The sequence below is a fragment of the Falco biarmicus genome, chromosome 4 (genome assembly GCF_023638135.1).
Source record: "Falco biarmicus isolate bFalBia1 chromosome 4, bFalBia1.pri, whole genome shotgun sequence".
In the NCBI taxonomy this organism is placed as follows: Eukaryota; Metazoa; Chordata; class Aves; order Falconiformes; family Falconidae; genus Falco; species Falco biarmicus.
Window position 1 is genome coordinate 75,253,702 of NC_079291.1, and position 23,735 is coordinate 75,277,436.

A 23,735-nucleotide genomic window follows, 5' to 3' on the forward strand; every position below is an offset into this window, starting at 1 on the left:
TGCTGGGGAGTGGACACAGACCTCGTACTGGCGGCGGCGGCTGGGGTAGTCCAGGTTGTGGTCGCTCCAGTCGTAATGGGTCCTGTCCTTCGCCTGCTGATCCAGCCAGTAGAGCTTGTTGGTGCAGCGCTGCATGTAGTCCTGCAGGGAGTTCAGATCCTGCTGCCGCTGCTGGGAGCCGGCCTGGGAAGGGGCAGAGGGGACAGCTCAGCCCAAAGTTCCTCTTAATGGGTCCCCTGAGGGTGCCTGGCCACTCCAGCAAGGGAACCTTCAAAAGGGCTCTGCCCCTGGGATCCCAGAGGGCTCTTACCAGCAGCTTCTGGTATTTGGCTTGGAAGTCGCTCTTGTATTCCTGGTAACAGAGAAGGAGCAAGGTAGGAGTTAGGAGCATGTCTCTGGAGAGTGGTGGTCTGGCGGGGGTTTAAGGGTGGAGTGGGTTGTGGAGGTTATGGGATTTGCCTCATCGTAAAGCTAGAGTCGGTATACGATGCTGGGCACTGCGGCTAGGTGTGGACCTGGGCACCCACCCACCCTGGTCCGGGCTGTGGCAGCTCGGCTGGTGGGATGCCCTCCCCTTCATCAGCCACTCGGGACAAGGCCAACCCTGTGGGGCAGTAGGGAGAGGGGCATGAGAGCTGACCTTGTTGCCTTCCTTGGCAATGTGTGGGCCAATGGCCATGACCTCGTTGTGGAAGATGTTGTGCTCTTCTACTTGGCTGTTGACCAGCGGCAGATCGGTCCCAAAGCCCTTGCTGTTTAACGCATCCTGTGGCACACGGGAGTTGGTGTTAGCAATGGGGGAAGGGGATGGGGCAGTTAAGACCTAAGAAACTCTTCTTGGAAGTGGCCATGGAGCTGGGCATGGATGGGTTCTGGTGTTGGGTGTTGGCAGCGTTTAGTGCCCAGGAGCACTTTGGTGAAATCTGCCATGTGGCCATGGGAAAGGCGGTTTGGAGTTTTAACTCTTTTCTGGCTGGAAGAGTGTAGGGAGTAGGATAAATTAAAAAAGAAGGGCTACAGAGTACAGCTTCAAGCAGGTGGTGACTGGGGCTGCTGAAGCAAGGACCCAAGAGGAGAGGCTGAGGCTTGTTTGGCTTGGGGAGGAGAAGGCTCTGGGGGATCTAACAGCACACTTCTTGTAAGGTGGTTGAGAAAGCAGGCTGTGCAGGGTGGTGTGTGGTAGGGAGATGAGAGATGACAGGCATGAATTGAAACGGGGGAAGCACAGACTGGATATAAGGAGAAGCTTTTCCATTCTCAGGACGGTGGGGTGTTGGAGCACACTGCCTGGAGAGGGTGTGTGTGGTCTCCATCCTCGGATGGAGAAAGGCAGAGGTTTACCCAAGCTCACCCAGGAGGTCAATGGCCAGGCTGGCACACCCCCGTGGGCCCCCCATCCTCCAGAGCTTTTCCTTTCTCAGCCCAGCTTCCAGTGGTGATGCCACTGCCATCACCTGCCCCTGGTGCCACAGCCGCTGGCCTTGTCCCATCATCTCCACACCCTCTCCTGCCACCCCACACCCCACCTCCTCCCTTGCTGCTCCCAGTACAATGCTGCCAAGAGGGTTTCCAAGAGCCTTTTTCTCCACGGGGAGATGGGTAAAGTCCTGCCCAGCTGGTGCTACTGGCCAGGCAGGGGCACTGATGGTCCCCTTGGTACCTGTTTCTCCTCGATCACTGTTGACCAGTTGACCTGGGGCTCAATATGCTGCAGGGGGAAGCTGTAGATCTGGTCATGTTTCACGCGCAGGTTTGCCACTCGTTCCTTCAGCTGCCGGATGCTGTGGGAAGGGAAAGGTGAGGACAGGATGCAGGGTGTGGGCATGGGCTGGCATTAGCATCGATAGCTGTAGGTCGTTCTCTCCCAGGCACCCACAGAGGGGGGGGGACTGTCCTTAGGGGATCTTGGAGAGCCCTGCACTGCCATGCAGGCTGGCAGCAGCCGCGTTGTGCAATCAGCTGGGGAAAGGGTGAAAGTTCCTGTGCACCCATCCTCTGCCAAAGGCTGCTCAGCATGTCTGCCAGCTCAGGGCAGGCTGGTGCAAGGGGAGAGTGTGGTCTGCAATTGCAGTGGGCAGAAAACACCGTGCCATGCTTTGTGCAGCGCTGCTATCGGCAGGTGTGCAGCCGTTCTCACTCTAGGGGTGCCCAAGGATGGCTGTGGGTTACACACCTTAATGTGAATTGGGGTGCAGAGGAGCTTGCGGTGATGCCCCAACTGCAGGCAGGAGCTGAGCAGAGCCCCTGGAGAAGCATCCTCCCGCCCTGCAAGGCTCTGGGGACAGGTGTGTGTGTCCCCCAGTACTCACTCTTCTGTGATCATGTCACCCTGGGGGTGCTTCATGTGCCGGGCGATCGCTGCATCTCCATCCAGCACGTAGAGCAGTTTGTCGGACTCGGTGAGTTTCTGAGCAGTCAGGTCCTTGTACTGCGCTAGCTGGCATGCCTTGATCTTGTGCAAGTCCTGGGCAGGCAGAGAGCAGGAGGAAGGGTCACGAGGGGAAAATAAACAGTACCCAAGAGGTCATCCTGCCACACCGCCCCTGGGCACGGAGATGGGCAGGAGCTCTGCCGTCTCCTGTCCTCCTGGTGATGTCTTTGGCTTTCCCCTCACCTATGCCAGCCCCGAGGGGTGGGAGGCTGTGTTGCCTCAGGAGGCATCGTCCCCTTTGGGGGAGGAGGATGGTTCAGGCCCCTTCACCTCCGCCTTAGCCACCTGCTGGGATGCACGTCCAGGGGTGCACATCCCTGCTCTGCACAGTGCTACCCAGCCCTGGGTAGGGAAGAATTTCAGGGGGCCCATCACCTGTTACACCCTCCCACCTCCTTCCCACAAGCCGGGGGAGCCCCCACACCCCTCCACTGCAGCCAGGTACCCGCTGCAGGGCAGGGCAGCCCCACACACGTGCCATAGGAGAGGACACGAGGGCACAGTGAAATGGGAAGGGCTGCGGTGGGAGGGAGCGGGGGGACAGGGCTGCTCGGAGGAGCCCCCGAGCGCGGGGCCACGGCTTGCTTACGTTTTGCATTCGGGAGTCGGTCTCCACAATGTTTTTCTCCACCTGGTCGGCATTTTTCTGCAGGCGCTCTATGAGCTCGGTCAGCTCTTTGCTGGAGATGCTGGGGAGGAAGAGGGGGGACTGGTCACCCCACAATCACGGCCACCGCCCCACGCTGCTGCCGGGGCTGCCCTCGGGGTGCCATGACCCCGGGGGTGGCCGGGGGGCCAGCCGAGCCTGCCAGGCACCGCAGCTGCGTGTGACTCACTGCTGCCTTGCTAACACTTTCCAAAATACTCGGCTGCGCTGCCAGGAGGGGGGGTGGCGGGTGGGGACACGGTGTCTCCCACATGGTGGAAATGGGAGCGATGCGGTAGGCGAGCCTGAGCCTCCCTTGGCTTTGGAGCAAGAAAGAAAAGAGCTGTTCATAGGGGACAGGGAGAGCGGGGGGGTCCTGTGGGGAGATGGAGGAGCCTGAGCAGCAGAGAGGACCCCGACCCCCACTCACGCAGGCGAGCTGGCCTGTTTGAGGCTGTTGTCTGTGCCTGTAGCCTTGTGTGCACCCCATGTCAGGGTGCAGCCCTGCCTTGGGGCCCATGCTGTGCCCTTCCATCCACAGCCAGAGCTTCCTTGCTCTGCAAGGAGTTATTCACAATTTAAACCAAACAAAGGGATGGGGCAGCACACATTGCTTCTCTCTTTCGGTGCTCTGCCTCTTGCTAGGCACTGGTTTTTGCTCCCTGGGTGACTCTGGTCCAAGCCTCTCTGTTTCCAGCTGGGCAGGCAGGGTGCGGGGCCAGCCCAAGTATTCACAGCAAAGTCACCACAACCCGTGAGGCAGCGTTTGCATTGCCAGAGTTATTTTAAACATTTCGTCTCCTTGCTGTTGCTTTGGCCGCAAGGAGAGGGCCCAGGGGGCCGCGTGCCAGGGCTCTGCAGCCCGGAGGCAGAAAGCGGGGTGTGCTCCCCAAGAGCCCTGCAGCCGGGGGGCTGGTGGCAGGGCTGGGGCTTGTGTCCCGGCTGTGCTGCTTCGCCATCTGGGCTTAAGCTGAAGGTTGGCTCACTCCAATCCCAACCACTTACGGAGTGGGGATAATGAATCTTAATGACCTCGTTATGTGGTGGTGGAATTAATCTTTATATGGCACTTGGAAACGTTAACTGCTGGTATAGCTGCTAGGAGATGAGCTGTGTGTCTCCTGCAAAGGCTGAAGGGCAGAGCAGAGTTTTCTGGTGGAGCACCAGCAGCCCAGCCGTACCCATGGCGTGGAGGGTTCCTGCATCCCCAGGCGGACAGCATCACCCAGCGGCTCCATCAGCCTGGCTCCAGGGGGTCCTGCAGCACCTGGGTCCTTCACGGGGCAGGGGCTGACCTCGTGAGCTTCTCCAGAATGGCACGAGGCATGTCCTCCCATCTCCCACAGCACGGGGGGCCAAAGCAGAGAGCTGACACGGCTTGTTGACCGAGGCGGTCCTCTTCCAGTGCTCTGCGGTGGCTTCCCTGGACATGTGCCCATGCTCCGCTGCCAGCAGGTAAAAGCAGTACGTGGTCTTCTCCGCCCCGTGCCCCTCGGGGCCTGCATGCCGCCTCCCGCAGAGACACCCCAGCTCGCTGCCTTTCCAGTGTGGGCACTGGGGAAAAAAGCTGGGCCAGCCTGGGTCTGGCCAGCCTCCGTCCTGGCACTGGTGCTGAGCTTCGGGACGTGTTCCTGCCTGCCTTGCTTGCTATTGCTTTCAGTGCAGCAGAACATAACAAAAGCGAGCTCTGGGCTTGTTCCTCCCTACCTCGAACCCTGCCCCAGGCTGCGGGAGCCTCGTAGCATCTGACAGCTCCACAGAAGTCCATGCTTCCCTGGGAAGTTCTGGCGTGGGCAGGATTTACACTGTTTTTTTTTTCTTTTTATAGAAGCTGCATCATCGGGACGGTACTTGGCATGGCTGGTGGTTTGTCTGTCACTGCTGCTGCTGCATGCCTGGCACCTCCTGATGAGCAGAGGGGTTGCTGTAATTATGGGCCCTCTCGCATCAGCAGAAATGAACCAAGTGGGTATTGCCAAGCAGAGGAGCAAACAAAAGGCTTGTTGCAAGTCGTGCAGCAGCTGCAATAATTGCAAGGATGAGACACATTTTCTGTTCAATAATCACAGCTGGAGGGTGCAGGGGTGCACTGGGAGATGAGGTGCGGGTGGCTGGATCCCACTGCAATGGTAGAAGCAGCTCTTCAAAATCCACTTTGCATCATCCCATGTAAACCAGGGAAAATGTCAGATGAAATCAGTGGAGAGAAAGTGGTTTGAAGCCGGGTGACTAAAATGTGCTTCACGTGCTTGTGTGTCTGCGAGTGATGGCTGCTCAGAGCTGGCACCTCCTGCAACCTGAGAGAGCTTGCAGCCACGAAGGAGCCTTCCTCATCTCTCACCGGCGAACTGGATGCTGCCTGAGCTTTGAGGGTGGGAGAGGCTGATTATCCAGGTGGGAGCTTGTGATGCTTCTTTGCAATAGCTGGAGCTGAACTGGCACTTAGTGGGGCTTGGGAAGAGCTGGCAGGGCTTGCTGGCCCGTCTCCACATTCCCTACCTTGGTCTTGATGTTTTCTAGCAAGCCCAAGGATGAATTTTCAGCGTTTCAGTGAATCTACAGCATGGATGGAAAAACCACCCCAAAAAGCAGAAGAGGTCTGGGGCTTTTCTAGCACTGGTTTTGATTGAAAACTTCTAAATTGTATGGAGGAAATAAAATTAAGGATGGATCACTTGGGATCCATGGCAGTGCTGCGTTTCAGCCACAGCTTCACAAGCTGCTGCCGGTTTGATCTAGCAGAGCTGAGCTTTGCATCAGCAAAACTGATCTGGGGTGCCAGGAACCCGTGAGTGCAACACCCAGGCCCTGACCCTCTTCCTCAGGTACTGGCTTTGTCAGGATGGTTTGAGATGGGGATGACGTGTCCGGGTGAGGATGTGCCACTCATCCCCTTCTCCCCACTCTTCCCCTGGCTCTGAGCCATGAGCCCAAACCACCCTGCTGTGGCACTGGGGCTGCCTGCGCCCTGTCAGCTGGTTCCTGAGCTGGTGTCACTGCCCCCCGTCATCCCTCCCCGTGACTCAGGGAGCCCCGTGCTGGGGCACAGCCACCCTCCTCCCCCAGCCCCTGCTGTACCCGGCAGGCGACAGCCCCTTCTCCATCACCACAGGGAGCAGGAGTGGGCGCTGGGGCTGGGGGAACGGGGAGGGCAAAGGATGGCGTTTCCTCGTGTCATAGAGGTCAGTTCGCCTGGTAATCCAGAAACTACTGTTTCCATGTGCAGTATCTGGGTGACCAAGGGAAAAGAAAATGCAGAGCTTGCTCAGAGCAAGCAAGGGCATGCTCAGTTATAATGTGGGCATGGCTCTGCTGCTCAGCCGCGGCTTCCCTGACGCACAAAACCCGAGCTGTTTGCTCTCTCCACCTCTGTGGTTTATGTGAGAGTCACCAGCTGAGGTTTTGGTACAGGGAAATCTAATAAAAACCTCCCATGGGAGCTGGGTCTCCAAACACCTGCTGCAGCGTGGGGGGAACTGCTCCTCCGCGCCCCATCCTCTGCTGAACGTGGCACAGGACCCTGAGCCGGGAGGCTGGCTGGTGTGTGTGCCAGCTCCCCCCACAGCTGCTTCAAATGCAGAAATGAGAAATGTTCAGAAATAAATACAGAAAACGGAGAGATCTTATTCTCTCTTATAATATCTCCGATTTCTTTATTTATTTCTGCATACTTACCACTTCTGTGCCACAACCAACTAATGTGGGCATTACTGATATGAGACCATCAGCCCTATTAATAACCTGCCTGTCCCCACCATAGCTGGGTCTGCGTTAAACCACGAGGATGAGCACGGTCCCTGCATCTATCCGGGTGTCAAGCAGGGTGCCAGAGGGGTTGGCTGGGAAAGCTGGCCAAAATCTCCGTGCCAGGGAATGGAGGAGGTCAGCTTCCCTATGCCCTTCATCTGCTGAGAGGAAGAAGATGCAGGAGAAGCACGGGGTGATGGGCGAGGCGGTGAGGAAGCCTTGGCCAGCCTGGGAAGGGTGCGTGGCTGGGCTTTGCAAGAGATGGCTCTTTCGGGAAGCTGCTGGGAAGAGCTGTGGGTGCATCTGGGCTTTGGAGCGGAGCTGCTGGCAGGGTAAGGCGAAGGGCTGCTGAAGCCAAAAAGAGAGGCAGGAGAGGGGATGGCTGGAGCACAGAGCAGAGCTGGGGAGGGATCACCCAGCAGGGAAGGGCAGCACACAGGAGACTGAGCGGAGGCAGGAGCAAAGGTGCCTGGGGCCACGGCCCTTGCGAGGCTCCAGCAGAGGGGAGGGAAATGCAAAGCTTTTCTGCTAAAATAGATAAGTCTCTGTTTAAAAGATTGGGGGGCGGGGGGGGGGGGGGCGGGGGGGAAGGGCCTGGAAAAACTGGCTTTGCCTTTTCTGGAGAACTTTTAACATTTTCTGATCAGGAAGGAAAAAATGATATCACTCACACAAAACACAAAGCAGCGTTTGGCAGAAGTGCTATTTCTTTTCAATGCTGCCTTGAGCAGCCGCAGCATTGCCTGGCTGGTGTGAAGGACCAGAGGTTATTCCTGTGAGGAATGGGAGGGTTTTTTCAGGTTTCTCCCAGCTGGGGAGCTGGGAGGAGGCAGCTGCTCTGTGGCAGGCATCACTTCACCTGTTTACCACAATTCTGATCTCAGGTGATGCTTTCTTTCAGAGGGGCTTGAGTTTTACTTGGGCTTTGGGGGCTTTTCTTAGGGGTTTGGTTGTGGTGGGTGTTTGGTTTGTTTTTTTTTGAAGAGAGGTTTTTGACGGACAAATATGATGCTAATTACTGTCATATGGAAACTTTGCTGCTAAAAACTGGACTTTTTTTGTTTATTCCCATTTTTTCTCTATTTCCATTAGGTTTCACCCTCACTGAGAAGAGCATTTTTTGGAGCAAGCTTCCCCAAGGCCGACACCTCTGGGATGCCTGCAGGATCACACCCTGGCTTTGCGCCTGCTGGCAGGTGGTAGGAAATCCCTTTGATCTCTCCAGTTTCCTTTTTTTCCAAACAAGGAGGCTGTTTCACTGATCCCCCCAAGTGAGCATGTTCAAATACATGCTCTGGGAGTTCTGACTGCTCCAGCTGACTGTCGTGCCCTGGGAAGGCCCCTCCTGGGAGCTTGTCCCATGAATCAGAGACACTTGCTGGGAGGGTTACTGGGAAGGGCTCTCTCCTGCTCCTTCCCCCAGCTCAGGGATGCTGGCCCTGCCTCTGCCCTCCTGTTGGGAGACCTTCCCATGCCAGCAGCTTCTTGCAGGTGGGACCACTTGGCCAGGAACAAGCGAGTTGGCGGGTCTGAGCACGGATCGTGGTCCTGCTTACTGCATCCTGCTAGTGGGATGTGCAAATGGTGCATCAGACAGTGACCACCTACTGCTGCTCTCAGTTCTGTTTCCATTTAATTTCCATTTCTATAGATTTAATAAAATGTATACCCATGTGTGCACTGCTGCTAGGGACCACACTTTAGGAAGGACTTAAGCTGCACGAATCCTACAGAAGGCACACAGCAGCTACCACTGCATGATATTCCCCCATGCCACTTATGACTATGCTGGAGTGAAACTGCAGCAGAAGGCACAAGGGCTGGGCTCTGGCTAGTGTAATTCAGGCTTGGGAGAGATTAAGATCTGGCTCAAAACTCTGGAGCAATGTGCTGTCAAGCTACCCACGTTAGGGTGTAGCTGGACAGCAGGGTTGCCGTGCTTAGTCCGGCTTGTTTCAGTTCTATTTATCTTCCCTTGTAGTAATGGTGATATATTATTGTAATGTGCATGGAAATTAAAGCAGAAACAGGCCAGGCGATGGTGAGGCTTGCTCCACCGTAAATACAGAGCAGCTCCCCTGACTCACCTGCTGTCTGGTCCTTCATGCTGACTCCAGCCCGACCAAACAGCCTCTAGAAATGGGTGCCAGCCCTGCAGGCAGAGCCCTCCCTGCTTCTGCCCCAGCCTCCTGCAGCCCCTCTTAGATGGGGACTGGGTCCTCCGACACCATTATGGGTCTTCAGGGCTGGGAGCCCTCCTGGATGGGTGCTCTCACCTGAGGACCCCAAGGACCTTTCCTGCTGGCAGGAGGGTGAGTTTCAGCAGCAACTTCTCATGGCTGAGCTGTGTTTTCTACCTCCCAAGCCTGGACTTTCTAAGAGAGAAACCAACCTCCGGTTTTCTGTGCCTGGCAAGTGTTTGATAGAATGTTTGAAATGAAGGTAATGGGGAAGGAGGGCGATGGTTTTCCCCCATACTACATACCTAGTCAAGGCTTCTGACTTCCTTCCTAGGGACAGACACACACGCACATTTGAGATATATATATATGATGTGCTAACAACACGGTAGTCATGGCCAGTCCCAGCTGAATCTCCAGGCCCCTTACAGTACTGGGATGGGGTGAGCAAGAGAAGCGTAGAGCAACCAAGTCCATGAGAGAAAAAAAATGTTAGCATCAGCATCCATGTTCCCCAAACAAGGTAGGGAGATGCCCACACACCTACTGACATGCTCAGAGATGGATGGGGGTGGCTACTGAGACCACAGCCCAGGCCACAGCTGGAGCAGATGTTCCTAAGGAGAGACTTGGACCCTGGTCCTGCTAATTTGTGCATCAGAAAAACAAAACCACAGGGAGCTGTTGAGAAGCATCACCTGCACGCTGCAGGTCAAGTAACCACTGGTGCTGCGAGTGGCATTAGGATGGATGGGGATGTGGTCCAGGGTGCTTGGCATGGAGCATTGCCGTGGTTTTCCTCCAGCCAAGCCACGGCATTGCGTGTGGCCAGCGTGCTCCAAGACTCAACCAGTGCTGCCAAGGACAGACAAGCCGTGGCAGGCCAGAGGACCTGGCACCAAGTTGTCTTCAAACCATTGTGGCTTTGCAGGATTTAATGCCACTCCTTTCCCCGCCGTTGCCCTATTAGAGCTTCAAAGCAGGCTGGCTTTCCTCCTTACTAATACCAGCATGGGGCTGACCAGCCTCCAGACGCGGAGGCGGTTGCCACACATGGCTCCTTCCTTGTTCAGAGAGGGGCTTGGCCCCCGTGGGGACCTGCACCCCTGGCACGGCGGCAGGGATGGCACGGGAAAACCTGTCCCTGCCCCCCACCCGAGCTCTCACCCCCCTGTCCCAGGCAGGCTGTGAGCAGCTTGGGGATAGGCAGGGGCGCTGCTTAAATCCTGCATGCTCCAAGGCACTTTGGATGGGAGGCTGAAGGGCCGATTTGGGGCTGGGGAAGGGTGGCTGTCTGCATCCAGGGGAACACAGTGTTGTTTGTGGGTGGATGACAGCGTCTGGCTTGAGCTGCACAGATCGTGGGGATCTTGGCTCTCCAGTGCTGCTCACTGAGATGCCCCCATCATGGGAAGGGCTCTTTTCACATCTGAAGAAGCCACCAGGACTCCCATCAGCTCATCAGGCTGTGACCTGCTGTAGGACGGCACCTCCTTGGCAACCCCTGCGTAAATCAGCTGAGCTGGTAGCCCTGGCTCCTCACTGGTTGCAGGAAACTTCCAGTACCCTTGCATGCTTGCCAAAGCAGCGTTCGGTCATTGCCCTGCCACTGCTGTGCTTTGACTGCTCGGTCACCAGCGGTACCTTGGCACTAAGCCATCGTCTAAGGTGTAGCCCCTGAATGCCAGCTGTGCAGCCTCGCCAAAGCGCAGGATGAGGCTGGGCTGTACACGGTGTCGAAATCTCTGTCCCTGTTTACAGCGGGGGCGGTCGGGCTGATTTTAGCAGTGTTGCTCTGTTTTTCTAGCAGGAAAACTGGGCGGGAGCCGGCTGGGAGCCTGGCAGTGCCTGGAGCAGGGGACGGGAGGCAAGAGCTCCTTGCTTCTTCGCAATCCTTTTCCAGCAAGTTGTTTAACCGGTCTGGCACCGGCTTCCCCATCTTGATGGTGGGGCTGTTTCCACATGGTGGGAGTGTTCCCTGGATTCACAGATGTTTGTAAACTCCAACGCAGGAATTAACAAATTGGGGCTAATGAGCACAGCCATCCCTGAGGTGCGCACGGACAGCCGGGGTGCAGGGGGGTGCCCGGAGGCCACAGCCCTGTGCTTCTTCCTCAGCCACCACCAGCCACCAGAAAAATAAAGATTTCAGTCTGGCCCGCAGCCTTCAGAGGTGCTTTGGCACCTGCCCGGAGCCAGCTGGGCTTGCAGGCAGGGCGGTGGAGGGACGATCGTGTTCCCAAGCCCCATCCGCCGGCAGATGACATAAGCACGGGGTCCCCAGTGCTGGCAGGGCTCGGAGTGCAGCAGTGGGGATCCCAGCCACAGCCCCAGGGTGGGCACCCAGCATGGACCAGGTCTGTCTCCTCCTGCCTCCCAGCATCCTGATGCTGCTCAGAGTCCTGAGCTGCAACCCAGGTGTGCTGTTTCTCATTTTCAAGCCTTCAGCTAGCACCCTTGAAGACTAGAAATGCAACCAGGTATTTAGGCCATCCTTTGACCATGGGAATGCTGGGGCCACCAGGGAGGTGCATGCTGAGCCTCAGGGGGCTCCGTGCCACCCTTGTCTCCTCCTGCCAGCCCTCCCCAGGGCAGGAGCTGGCAGCAGAGCATGCCTCAGGCTTTGGGAGCCGGAGCCTGGGCGGCCCTGCTGAGCCAGCCGGGCTGCCGGGGGAGCCCGTCCCCAGGGCTGAAGCTGGAGCCCCAGCCCAGAGGGAACTCAGCAAACGCCAAAGCCTGAGCATCCACTGTGCCAGGGCAGCACCCTCCTCTTGAGGAACACCCCTCCTACACCCCACAGCACCGCACCCATGGGCAGGCAGCAGTGAGAGGCTCCCCAGCTTGGAAGACATAGGTGCCTTCTGGGATGACCGATCCCTTTCTGGGTCCTCAAATGCACCTCAGCCCCTGTACCAGCTCCCCAATTTCCTTCCTAGTGGGGGATTTTTGGGACCCTGGCGGCTGCTCTGAGCTCACTGGCCAGGGCAGGTGCCTCTGGGGAGGGATGAGCAACCCGTGGGCTCAAATGGGCACCAGCCATCCCGCTCCACGTGTGCCAGAGCCCTGGGAAATGCAGGATGCGCTTCTGAACCGATCTGAACATCTACCTCAATCCAAACATCCACCTTATTGGGAACGTGTCCCCTGTGCGGGCAGGGGCTGGGGACCACCTGCTCTCCTGCCGAAGTGCATGGCACAGCCCAGAGAGGGGCTGAGCCTTCTCGGGGGGGGGGGGGGGGTGTCTTTTCCCTTATAGCAGTGACCTTTCATGAGGCACATCCAGCACATGCTCCTATTTTATGACCAGTACAACTGAAACGTGTCTCTGCTCTGTCAGGGAGAGCTGAGGAAAAGATGATCGACAGAATACTTGGTGGGGATGGAACAAGTGGGTGAAGGCTGAGGGCAGCCCGAGTTTTCTGCCCTGAGATTCTGACCCTGCACATGCCTGGGAAGCGAAAGACCCTGCTCCCGGGAGCTACCGCTCCGCAATGCGAGGGGGACCGGGGAGAAAACATCTTAGTGCCCCCACCTGGCACAAATGATGCGAACCCAGCTCGGAGAGGAGCTGACACCTCGGGGATGCCCACACTTCGGGGAGTACCCACACCTCAGGGGTGCCCACACCTTGGGGGTGCTCACATCTCAGGGGCCTACCCACACCTCGGCGATGCCCACACCTCGGGGGTGCCCACACCTCGGGGGTGCCCAGGCTCCGCCAAGCCGCGGCGCCGGGAGGGGATGCTGCGGGGCGGGAGCTCAGGGATAGCGGCGCTGCCCGACCCGGCAGGAGCGGGGCTGCCCGGGGCCGGGACACTCACCTTTTCTTCTGCGCGGAGGGGCTGTATTTCCCTTTGTTGCGTTTCCTGAAGAGCGAGTGCATCGCGTCCCCGGCACGGCGCCCGCCGCGCTCCCGCCTGCGCTTCCCCCCGCCGCCGCCCGCAGCCTCTGCACCGCCACCGGGCGGGGACGGGGCCGCACCGCCCCCCGCCTGCCCCCTGCCCGCCTCCTGCCTGCCTCTTGCCTGCCCCCTGCCCGCCCCCTGCCTGCCTTCTACCCGCCCCCTGCCCGCCCCTGCCCCCCCACCCCCGCAGCATCCTCCCCCGGCGCTCCCCGGCTTCCTGGAGGGCTCTGGTGGAACCCAGTGCTCTCAGTTCCAGCCCTGCTGGGGCTGCCCCCCCTCAAATGGGCAGGGTCAACCGTGACATACCCCCGGAGCCAGCGCGGCAGCAGAGCGGGGAGCAGCTGGGGGGGTCCCCCAGCTCCGACGCGGTGCAGGGTCGCTGGGCTGGGGGTGCAGGCACGGAGGGGTGGCCGAGGGGGCTAGCTGCCCCCCTCAACCCGCCTCCCCGCTTTGCCCCAGCATCTCCCTCCTGGTTTCTGTCCTCCAGAGCAACCAGCTGCCGAGCATCGCGGCTGGGGCCGGGGCATCCTTCCGAGGGCCGGCAGCCCCCTCGGGACCAGTGGTGGTGCTGCCCTTGCCAGCGCTGGGGCAGGTCCCCCCCCGCACAGGGGGACCCCCTTCTCCCTGGGGGTCGTGCATACAGGCAGCAAGGAGGCAATGAGGTGCCTCTCCCAGGCCCAGGGCAGCCTAAGAGGTTTTGCTCACATATCCACAAGCACCGGGCAGTCAGCAATTAGGACCAGCTCTGGCCTTTTTATCCTGGGATTTTGTGTCCATGTGGGATTAAAGGCCTGATTGTAGCTTCCCCACCAGCCCCAAATCCTCTGCTGATTTTCATTCTGGGGGCAAGTCAGTGCATGCTGTGACCTATTGATCCCGATCCCCTGCGTGAGTCGGATTGCCTCTGCTCCAGGGCGGCTTGTCCCGGGCACCCTTAAAGAGCACAGAGCCCTCTGGGCAGCGAGACATCCCTGCGTGGGTCCGGCTTCACCCGCCTGGGGTGCTGGCAGGCTGTGGGTCCGGCAGCAGCAGCGCAAGGCAAGTCTTGGGGGTGTGTGTGTGTGTTTGTAGGAGAGTTTCCTCCATCCCAGTTTGGTGTGGATTGTCCTCCCAGCTGCTTTTGGGGGGGTGAGAGACAGTTTCCTCACAGGGGCTGAACGCACCGGCACGCAGCGTAGTGGCTGCTGGAGGCTCCGTGGCACTGGGGTGGTCCAGCTGCGCTCCCCGGCTTTGCCAGCCACTTCTTGGGGGTGAATAAGTCACCACAAACCAGCTCAGCTGTGAGGCCGAAACCCACAGAGCCTTGAACCTGCCCGGAGCAGGGCTATCACCCTGCAGTGCTTTGGGTTTTCATGACCTCGTCCAGCCAAGCATCTTTAGCGAGCAGAGGCACATTTAACACACTCGCAGGTGCCCGAGGCTGTGCTGAAGCCTGATCTGGCAGTGCCATGTCCTGCAGGGGCAGCAGGGTCCAGCTGGGATAGAGCTTCCCATGGGGTGAAATCATGCGATGAGACTCATGCCCCGTCCACTGCCAGGGGTGCCGGGGTGAGGCTGGAGCATCCCGAGAGTGGCAGCCCCGGAACGGCCTGGATGGGGGCTGCTGGCCTGACCCTGCACTGGCAGGGGCCGACTTTCTGGGCTTTATCAGTTACCATCCATGATGACTCTGTTTTAACTATGACTGAGGTTACAGATTTGTCTTCCAAGGCGCCCAGCTTCAATTTGTGCTTCCAAATAGATTCAGTTTGTGAGAATTGCCTTGGTAAGAACCGTTCATCTGACCCCCTGGTACTGGTTAATTCCTGCGGGCTGGTTGGGCTGGCAGTGCCGGGAGGCTGGCACACTCCCCGCCATGGCCACGCTCCTGCCCGCGCTGAGGAGCAGAGCAGGCTTTCCCTATTTTGTAGGGGGAGGAGGAATTGCCTGGTGCTGCGGTTTGCTCAGAGGTTGTGAGCATCCCCGTGCTGCGATGGCACCCGTGCCCGGCCAGGCAGCACCTGTATCCCCCTCCTCGGGGGGGGTGCACTGGCTCTGAGCCCGAAACAAGGAGAGGCGAGGACAGAGAACCCCAACCCACCTACTTTTATTTTACCGTGCGAAGTTCTGTGCATCTTTAGTTGCTCTGGAAACACTTTCTGGTTTTTGTGCTTTTGTATGCCCCCCCCAATATCTAGCAGCAACATGTTCCCAGGTGCTTAGGGTGCACCTCTTCCAGCTTCCCCTCCATGCGCTGTACGAATCCTGGAGCCCTCCTCGTTTCTAAACCCTTTGCGAAGGTGAGCAGCGGCTGGGTTTTGGGATGAAATGCCTTTGCCTACCGGAGGGTTTTTACATTGCATCTTCTCCTGCATCAGCTCTGCAGCCTTAATCCTCCTAATCTGCCCTCATCTCTGGCGTGGCTCATTTTTTTGTGTGAATGCCCTTGAAAGCTGCAAAATTGCAGCTGCTGGGTGAAACACCGGGCAGAGAGAAACTCCGTCGTAGTGGAAAACTATGTCTTATGTAAACTGCCCAGGTATTTTGCCTTTACTTTGGCTTGGGATCAGAGGCGCTGTTCAAAGCCATACTGCACAGCATGCTTTTGGGGACCTGAGGGCCTGTGGTTCGGGGTGCTGGCAGCTCTCATAGGAGCTCTGGTGCCTGCCCAAAGGACCGCACACGCTGTGCTGAGGTTTCCTCCCCAGCTGGGGTCTGCTGGAGCCTCAGCTCAGACTTGAGATGGGAGGAAATTTTTTTTTGCAGTATTTATTTTGCAAATGAGCCTTTCAGGGGCTTTCCCCATGCAGCCAGTCCCCGCTGCAACCTGCACCCCCCCAGCTGCTGTCAGACGCGGTGCACGCCAGGCCGGTACCCAGAGGTGGTGCTGCCAGCTCCTCTGAAGCCTCTTGAGCATTGGGAAGTAGGGGTGTCCTGCCAGCCCGCAGCCCGTGCTGGGGAGAGGGCTTTGGCCCTGTGATGTCCAGGGAGCTGCTGAGCAGGGCTGAGTCCTGCTGCGGGATAGCTGGGAGCTTGTGGGAGGATGCCGAGCTCCAGTGGTGCTGCTCTGAGGGACCCCAGGAAGCAGAACTCAGAGCTGGAGCACACTGGGACCCCTGGGAGGGGAGTGACTCCTCTCCAGCCCTGAAACACCCATCGATCTCCTTCCACAAGGGTGAGTGCCTCGACAGAGGCAGCAATGTGGCAATATTGACTTAACCTGGGTAGGAAGCTCTTGAGCTGCTGCTGCAGGAGGGGAGTGGGAGAGAGGCATGGTTTATGTAATAAGATTGCATTTTCCTGGCAAGCCCTTGGCTGGCATGGGTCCCACACCCTGCCGAGCTCACCCCACTCCACCCTGCACCCTCCCCACCGCTGCCGGCCAAGGCCAGCCCCGCTGCCGAGAGGTGCGGGATGAGCATCAGCTGGCAGGGTCCTGCTCCCTGCTGACACCTTCGTGATGGGCTTGGTCCATCCCACCATGTCCCACTGTCCCACCCCACACAAGCCCATCCTAATTGGGGAAGGCATCGGGGCTTGGTGGGTGAAGGCAGCGTCCTGGCAGCGGCCCTGAAAGGCATTGCAGCCCCAGCACGTCCTGTGGTGCCGAGGGGTTTTGGGGACCCATTGCAGCAAAGGAGCTGGGTGTGGGAATGCTCAGCCCCAACAGCTTTTCAGCAGCATTTCCCAATGAAGAGTTTTAGGATTTAGCTTTGGATGGGGGAGGTAGGGTCAAAAAAATTTGGAAATCTCTTTGAAAAGCTGAGACACACACTAGAACACAAACCAACAGTAGATTGGCCAAAACCTGAATTATTTTGTGGGTGGGACTTTTGGGCAGCCCTTGGAGGGCCCAGCTGAACTGCTCGCTCCCGCTTCAGGGGGTTGCTGGCTATGGGGTTGGGAGGGGAGCTCCTGCCCGCAGCCGGCACGGCACAGGAAAGCAGGGCACTGAAACACCTCCACATTGATGCTTCCTTCTTGCTGGCTCCCACGTGCACAGGAATGCAGCCGCGCTCGTTCCTAACTGGTCCTGTGCCGGGCGAAACCTCCCGCACCTCTGTTTAAGGCTGGTCTTGCTCTGAAATTAGCAGCCAAGCTGGCTGCTCCAGCCCCATCCCACAGCCCCTGTGAGCCCCAGTAGTTTTCAAGGGGTTTTATGGGATGTGGTGACTAAAAGGACCAAGTTCAGGGCTTCACCAAACTCCGAGAAATAAATAGGATAAAACAAGTGTATTGCTCCTAAGCGGAGCTGAAGGACGAGAAAGCTCCCGCCCCAGCAGGGAAGTGGCTTTTTCTGCTGCACTTGCTGGTTTGAGCCCAAGAGCCATCAAGGGAGTTAAATATTGAACAAACACTAAGCAAAAGCCTTCGCTAGCAGCCAAGCAAAACAAAGGCTGAGTGAGGCCGGCGCTCTGACTCATTTGGCATGAAAATGCAGCATGGAATAAATTAAATTCAGCTCTTCCTCATCCTCCCAGTGCAGTACAGAGCAGAGGGGATGTCTTGTCACCAGCAGTGCAGCTGAGCATGCTGGTGTGGTGGCTTTGGGGTGCTGGTGTCACCTGTGCCAGGCTGGAGGCACCAAGCAGTGGCACACACAGCAGGCATGGGGATGGGGGACATCTGCACCAGAACGTGGGGGGACAGACAGAGGGGGACACCCCCACCTTGACAGGTCCCTATCCTGCATCCACAGACACGGCTTTCAGAAAGGCACTGAGCACCGTACGACAGGGCTCGTGGCATTGGGATTTTAAGATTGCATTGTGCTCATTGCATCTGAGGTAGCAGCAGCTGCTCTTAGTCTTTATTCTCCTGTCTTATGAAGGGATGGAGAGAGTGGGGGGGTTCTGGCTCCCAGGGAGGACACGCAGGTGTCCCCTCTGACTCTTGCGTGGCACGGTGCTGCAGCCCTGGACACCCGTGCAGGAGTACCGGTCTCATGGGAGCTCAGCAGTGAGCTGTGCCCTGCTGCAGCCCCAAACCTTCACAGTGGTCCCAGTGCTGAAGGGGATCCTGGTGCCCGCAGAGCAGCGTCACCTGCAGCAGGGGTCCTGGCTGGGGTGTCCCAAGGCACAGTCTGCCCTGGCACAAGCTCTCCAGAACCCATCGAAAGGGAGAAAAAGGTCAAGGCTCCACGGCAGGCTTTAGCCTGTGATGTAAAGGCTGGGAATTTCCGGGGTGTAATGTTTGCATCTGTATAAATATGCAGATGGAGCGCACCCAGGGGCAGCTGCCTCTGATGGGCGAGGAAGATAATGCTCTGCTTCCGCCAGCACGGAAAATATCGTGGAAAGGGCAAGGCAGCGCCTTGTTCCCCAGCAGGTCTCCGTGATTCACCCCACAAGCCTGGCTCAGGGGATGCTGTGATCCCCCAGTGCTGTGGGCAAGGGGGGATGTATCCATGGGGGCATCCCAGCAGCTGCAAGGAGGGAGGTGGAAATGATGCCCCAGGGCACCAGGTGCCCTGGTGGAGCTGGACCACAGGCACCAGGGCAGGATCAGGGTGACCTTGCCATCCCCATGGCTGCTGGGTGCTGTCCTGCCCCAGAGCAGGGTGACACTGCTCTTGTAAATCCCGACTGGTGAGACTGGGAGAGGCTGGCCCAGCCTGAGCTGGCTGCGGCACTCCAGCACCCCAGCACCCCTGCACCCGCCAGTTCCCAGCAGTTTCGGCAAACCCTGCTGCCCGTCCTCTCCCAGCAGCAGAAACCAGTCCCGGGGCTCACACCCGGCACCACCCGGCACTGGGTTGCGACAGCCCTGGGAGCAGGTGGCTCGCCCCACACCAGCATGGGGTACCGGCACCCCTCGGCACGAGGGTTCGTTGGGCTGGGGAAGGTCGTGCACCCCCCAAATGCACCATGGGGTGCCCCTATGGACAGAGGTCCAGGCCAGGGATGTATTGCGGAGGGTTGGCTCAGGGAGGGTGTAAAGCTGAGCTGCACCCCTAGAGGTGCGCAGGGACCAAGGTCTGGCAGTGCCGGCTGTGCCGGGTGGAGCCTCCTCAGGGGACCTGTCACCAGGCTGGGAGGCGGCAGGTGAAAAGGATTTTGGCATTGGCACATCCTGCACAGTCACTCGGAAAGGATGCTGAGCAGGATCAGCCGTAATTCATCTCCTTCTCCAGCAGCTCTGTTAATGCCCGGCGAGCAGCTCCTGTGGGCTGTCACTCCGGGCATGGGCGCATCCTCCTGGGCAGCTGCCGGGTGCTGTGGGGCCCTGCACCCGCCTGTCCCGGGTCTGGGTCTGCCCACTGGCCTCCTTCCTCCTTTTTGTCACAGCGTGGGTGGCACGGGCTGGGGTGGCCACAGTGACCTCCTCCCGAGGTCTCCCATCTCACCTCCCACGAGATCCCACTCATGCCCTAGCTGGAGGTGCCACCGGCCACCACCAGATCCCCAGACATGTGCCGTGCCCAGTGCCTGTGGGATGCCTCAGACAGATTGCCCCATCTCTACCATTTGGTGTTTTCCCCAGTTAGTCCCAAGTGTCCCAGCATCACCTGGAGCTGGGGGGAGTGGTGAGCGCAGGACCTGGTCCCTGTGGTGCTGGTGCCTTTCCCAGGCCATGCAGGATGGGGACAGACAGATGCATTTCATAATCCTCAGGACTCACCTAATCCACAGGTCCCGGTCATCCCGGGCTGCTGCCTGGTGGGGAAAGGGAGAAATAAAATATGCATCATGCAGTGGGTTGATGTTCATTTGTGTCTTTTCCATCATCCTGAATCCTGACCTATGTGCCTGTCCTGCTGTCTGCCCATCCTGCTGTCCATCCATCCCACCCACAGCTGGATACAGGGAAGCACAACAGGGCTTGCTGTGACCTCGCCCCTCTGGGATAATTTACATGGATAACTCCCCCCCCCCTTTCAAAGAGCTTCCATCTGCCCACTGGCACTCGCTCCCAGGGTTTTCCTAATAGTCTAAAGGATCATTCAGATCCTGGGGTGTTGACCAGACGATGTTAAACAAGGGGGCGAAAACCCATGCAAGAATTGTGCCCCAAATTATATAAATAATTAGAAATGCTGAAGCCCGCTGGCAGTGGCTGGGGAGGAGGGGAGCAGTGCCTGTCACCTCGGCTTACTGCAGGTCGGCGACACCTGCAATTGGCTTTAAATGGTTTGTGGTGGCGGGTTAACCATTGATTATAGCCATCATTAATGATTATAACCATCATTAATGATATAATGACCATTAATGATTATACCATTCATTACCAGCCACTGCAAGTGCAAGGCGAGGTGGGGACCTCACTGGCAGGGGGTGAAGGACTCATCCTGCTAAAATAAATGCTCAGATTATTGAGGCAGGGGCCATGCTGGGCAGGGAGAGCAGGACACGGCCCCGCTGACAGCCACATGCTGGCGATGGGACAACTCTGCCAGGTGCGAGGGGGTCCCATGGCGGAGGCACTCGCTGTGCCATGTCCCAAGCAGCTCTGACCTTGGCGGGGGCTCGGACCTGCCAGCTGGAATTAGCCCTACCGCAGCATCCCCGGGCAGCGGCACCGCCAGCCAGCGCTGCAGAACTGGAGACATCGGCAGGGTTTAGCCGGGTGGAGCTGGGAGAGGGACGATCACATGCTTGCTGGCCCGGGATTAGATGTAGCTGGCTGTGGCTGGGAGCCGTGCCGCGGAGCCGTGCCGCGGAGCCGTGCCAGCCGCTGGCACTCTGAGCCCATGGCCCTGGGCAGTGGGAGCCAGCCGCAGCCGCCCTAAGGGTTCGGTGGGGACAAGTGGCCCCGGATGATGTCCTACTTCCAGTCCCCTGGCCGCGACCTGGAGCATTTCGATGGGCTTTCTCTCATTTACTGGTAAGCAGGGCAGGACGCTGCCACGCCGGGAATAGGACATCGCTCAGCGTCTGGGACCCCATCTTTGGGAGCAGTTAGGGAGGATGTGTTTGGTGACCCTATGGCTTTTTGCGGGGTTTAATTCAACTCATTTTGGTGGCCTCTCTGCAGAGGGCAGGCTCTTGTAGGGGTCCCACAGCACCGGCATCCAAGCTCCCCTGGGAGGGGCAGTGCACAGGTGAGACTGGTATCAGCCAGGGATGGAGAAGGGGATTTATTTTACAGGCAGCAGCTGGGAAGCACCTGCAGTCTCTGCACGTGGTTGTGAGTGCTCTTTCTCCTGTTGCAGCCCTGGTGCTGGGCTTTCCCATCTGGCATAAACCAGCCTCCCCAAAGGAACTGTGTCCACCCCATGCTGGTGCGTGGGGGGCAGGTGGGTGTGGAGCAGGGACCCCCAGGTGGGTGCGGGGAAGGTAGCAGGCATGGCACAGGGGATGGGAGGTGAAGGCGGGTGCAGGATGGCTGCAGATGTCTATGTAGGGCAGAGAGAGCCGGCGGGAGCACAGCTGAGGCCACGACCAGGGTTCACAGCATGTGGCTTTAGCAGATTAACTGGGGGTCAGTGGGCCGGATCCAGAGCCGGCAGGGGCCCGGAGGGCTCTCGGGGCCACCCTGAGGTTTGGCAGAGGCTTTCTTGGGCTGCCTGAGCCTGGATGTCCCCCCTAGGGAGCAAGAACCCACGGCACCCTGCAGTCCCCAGGGACGAGGGATGCTGCTGGGCACAATCTATCTCCTGCTGAAGTAGGTCATTGGAGCAAGGGCTGGGGGGGCTGCAGAGTGCCAGCACCCCAGGGAGGTGCAAGCAGGCCAGTGAGGGCAGCACCCTGGGGTGACAGCTGCTGTCACCCGAGAGATTGGTTTGGGGTTTTATGCTGATGCTTCCCTGCTGTTTCTGAGTGAAGAAAAAGCAGAATCTGTTGCTGGTCAGAAGGACATGCAGCACAGGCATGACTCATGAGTGTGTTTTGGGGAACACTGCCAGGCTGGTGACACAAGTGGGTGCTGATGGTGTGTGCACGGGGCCAGGCAGAGCTACATCTCTGCCCAGCAGCACCAGCAGCCTCACCAGGGTCCCCTGGGCATCCGTGGCTCCGTGGGGCTGCTAAGCCCTGCTTCCCTGCACTTCCAAGGCAAAGGTGCTCAAACCCCAGTTTTTAACTCGGAAATCTGCTCATGTGCCAGGGTTTTGAGTCAGAAATTCCCCCAGCGTTGTCTGCTGGGATATGCTTTGTGCAGGAGCAGAGCCTGAGCCGAGGGACAGCCAGCTCTGTGCCGGGGGACTGGTTCCTGCATGTGATGGGTGCCAGATGCTCTGGCCGGTGTTTGGCTGTCTGGCGGCTCTGCTGGGACACGGCGGAGGCTGGCGAGCAGATGGCAGGGAGATAACACCTCCCCGGCATTCTGATAAGTATGACCCTGCTCTGCTGCTGATTAAAAGATTAATTTTGGAGTTTGAAATAGGAATTTAATAAATAAACATGAGCTGCCAGTGGGACCTTGCCTGGCATCATCAGGATGCAGGGTGGTGATTGCTGCAGCTGGACCAGTGGCTCATCCCTCAGCACCAGTTTCCCCCGGTGGTGATGCTGGTGTGACCCCGTGGGGCTGTCCTGTACAGCTTCGCTCCTCCAGAGAGTGGCTGCTGGAGGCTGTAAGCAGATTTTGCAACGGTGGCTTTGGCACAGGAGCTTTGCCAGACCCAGCAGGAAATAAAACAGCCCCAAAGGTGCATTGACACCAGGCAGGTCCTGCAGCTGGTGGCTGGACCGGCTGAGTGTGCCCCAGGTGGGTGCAAAGCTGCTGCTGGCTCCTCGCTGGGCACAGCTGGGGTGCTAGGCTGGCCCGCCCCCCCCCCCCCCCCCCCCCAGTCCCCTTTCATTATCATTACTGCTGTGTTTATGGCTTGTGCCAGGGTCCAAGTTTGAGCATGGGGATGTTCACAGCTCAAGGATGGGTCAAAGGTCTTCCCAAGCCTCTGCTGCGCTCCTGGCTCGGTGGCGTGTTCTGAAATATTTCCCTCCAATATGTTGTTTTCCCTTCTTTCTGTACATGGTGTTTTCTGTTCCCTCCTCCTTTCAATCTTCTTTCTTATGGATTCCCCTGGGTGAGTTTCCTGCCATCGTTCTCTTGTTTTCCCTAGTTACTGTGGGGAGGACAGACTGGTGGCCTGAAAGCAGGGTCTGCAGCCCCCACCACTGACCATCCCCAGTTAATGAGTTTATAACCATCCAATCCCACAGCCTGGGGGATTTAGAAAGGCAGGGAGGGTTATAATCCTGTTAACCCTTCACAGAAGCTGACACCCAAGTCAGGGTGACAGCACGCATCCTCGAGCAGAGCAGCAGATCACCTGCCTCACAGGAGGGTGAGGAAGAGGGAGGAAGGCTTCCACGTGTGTGTGAGATGCCACCACACCTTGTCCTGCTGGAGTGGGATGAAGCGAGCTCGTTCAAGCTTTCCTGCGTGATTGTATTCAAATTGTGTTAAACCCAATCTCAAGTGGGGACATTGGAGGTCTGGGCTGGAGCAGATGTTGGGGGACACTTACCACAGCTGGGTGTGGGGTGCTGGCACAAACACTCCTCCTGAAGACCTCTGGCAGACCAAGCATGACCTCACTTCCACCCAAAACAACTTCTCTTCCTAATTATCGTGAGACAGGCAAATTAAAGAAACCCTTTTGCCTTTCCCTCAACCAAAGCCTTTCAGAGCAGCCTGGGAAGAGCTGCATGTCGATGGAGGGGTCTGTCCATGGGAAAACACTTCTAACCCTTCTCCAAGCCCCAGCGGTCTGAGACCAGCTCTGCCCCACCAGCCCTGCAAGGCAGGTGCCTGTGGACTGGCATCCTCATCGGGCAAGAAGCACCTCCAGAAAATGCTCCACCTTGATTGACTGGATGCATGCTTTCCAGGTGGGATCAGCTCCCTCCTGGAAGCCCCTGTCCCGTTCCTGCCCGCCCCCCCCCCCCCCCCCCCCCCCCCCCC

The 23,735-nt window shown here is 58.3% G+C and overlaps 2 protein-coding genes across 4 annotated transcripts in view; one reads left to right on the top strand and one right to left on the bottom strand.

Annotated features, from left to right (window-relative positions):
* PPL (periplakin) overlaps nt 1-12,972 on the bottom strand; it is a 28,378-nt gene extending 15,406 nt beyond the window's left edge. The window contains exons 1-7 of the mRNA XM_056337793.1: nt 12,826-12,972; nt 3,021-3,120; nt 2,310-2,464; nt 1,661-1,781; nt 641-766; nt 311-352; nt 22-183 (exon numbers count right to left, since the gene is read on the bottom strand). Of these exons, the coding sequence (XP_056193768.1) occupies nt 22-183; nt 311-352; nt 641-766; nt 1,661-1,781; nt 2,310-2,464; nt 3,021-3,120; nt 12,826-12,887 (768 nt within the window). The 5' untranslated portion in view covers nt 12,888-12,972. The remainder of the gene's footprint in view (nt 1-21; nt 184-310; nt 353-640; nt 767-1,660; nt 1,782-2,309; nt 2,465-3,020; nt 3,121-12,825) is intronic.
* A 7,524-nt stretch (nt 12,973-20,496) lies between these two features.
* Nucleotides 20,497-23,735, top strand: part of LOC130147429 (syntaxin-binding protein 4-like) — a 52,223-nt gene continuing 48,984 nt past the window's right edge. For all 3 annotated transcript variants that reach the window (XR_008821242.1, XM_056334502.1, XM_056334503.1), the window contains exon 1: nt 20,497-20,711. Coding sequence is in view for 2 of the 3 variants with exons in the window: in XM_056334502.1 (XP_056190477.1) it covers nt 20,644-20,711 (68 nt within the window). In the remaining variant the exon portion in view is untranslated. The remainder of the gene's footprint in view (nt 20,712-23,735) is intronic.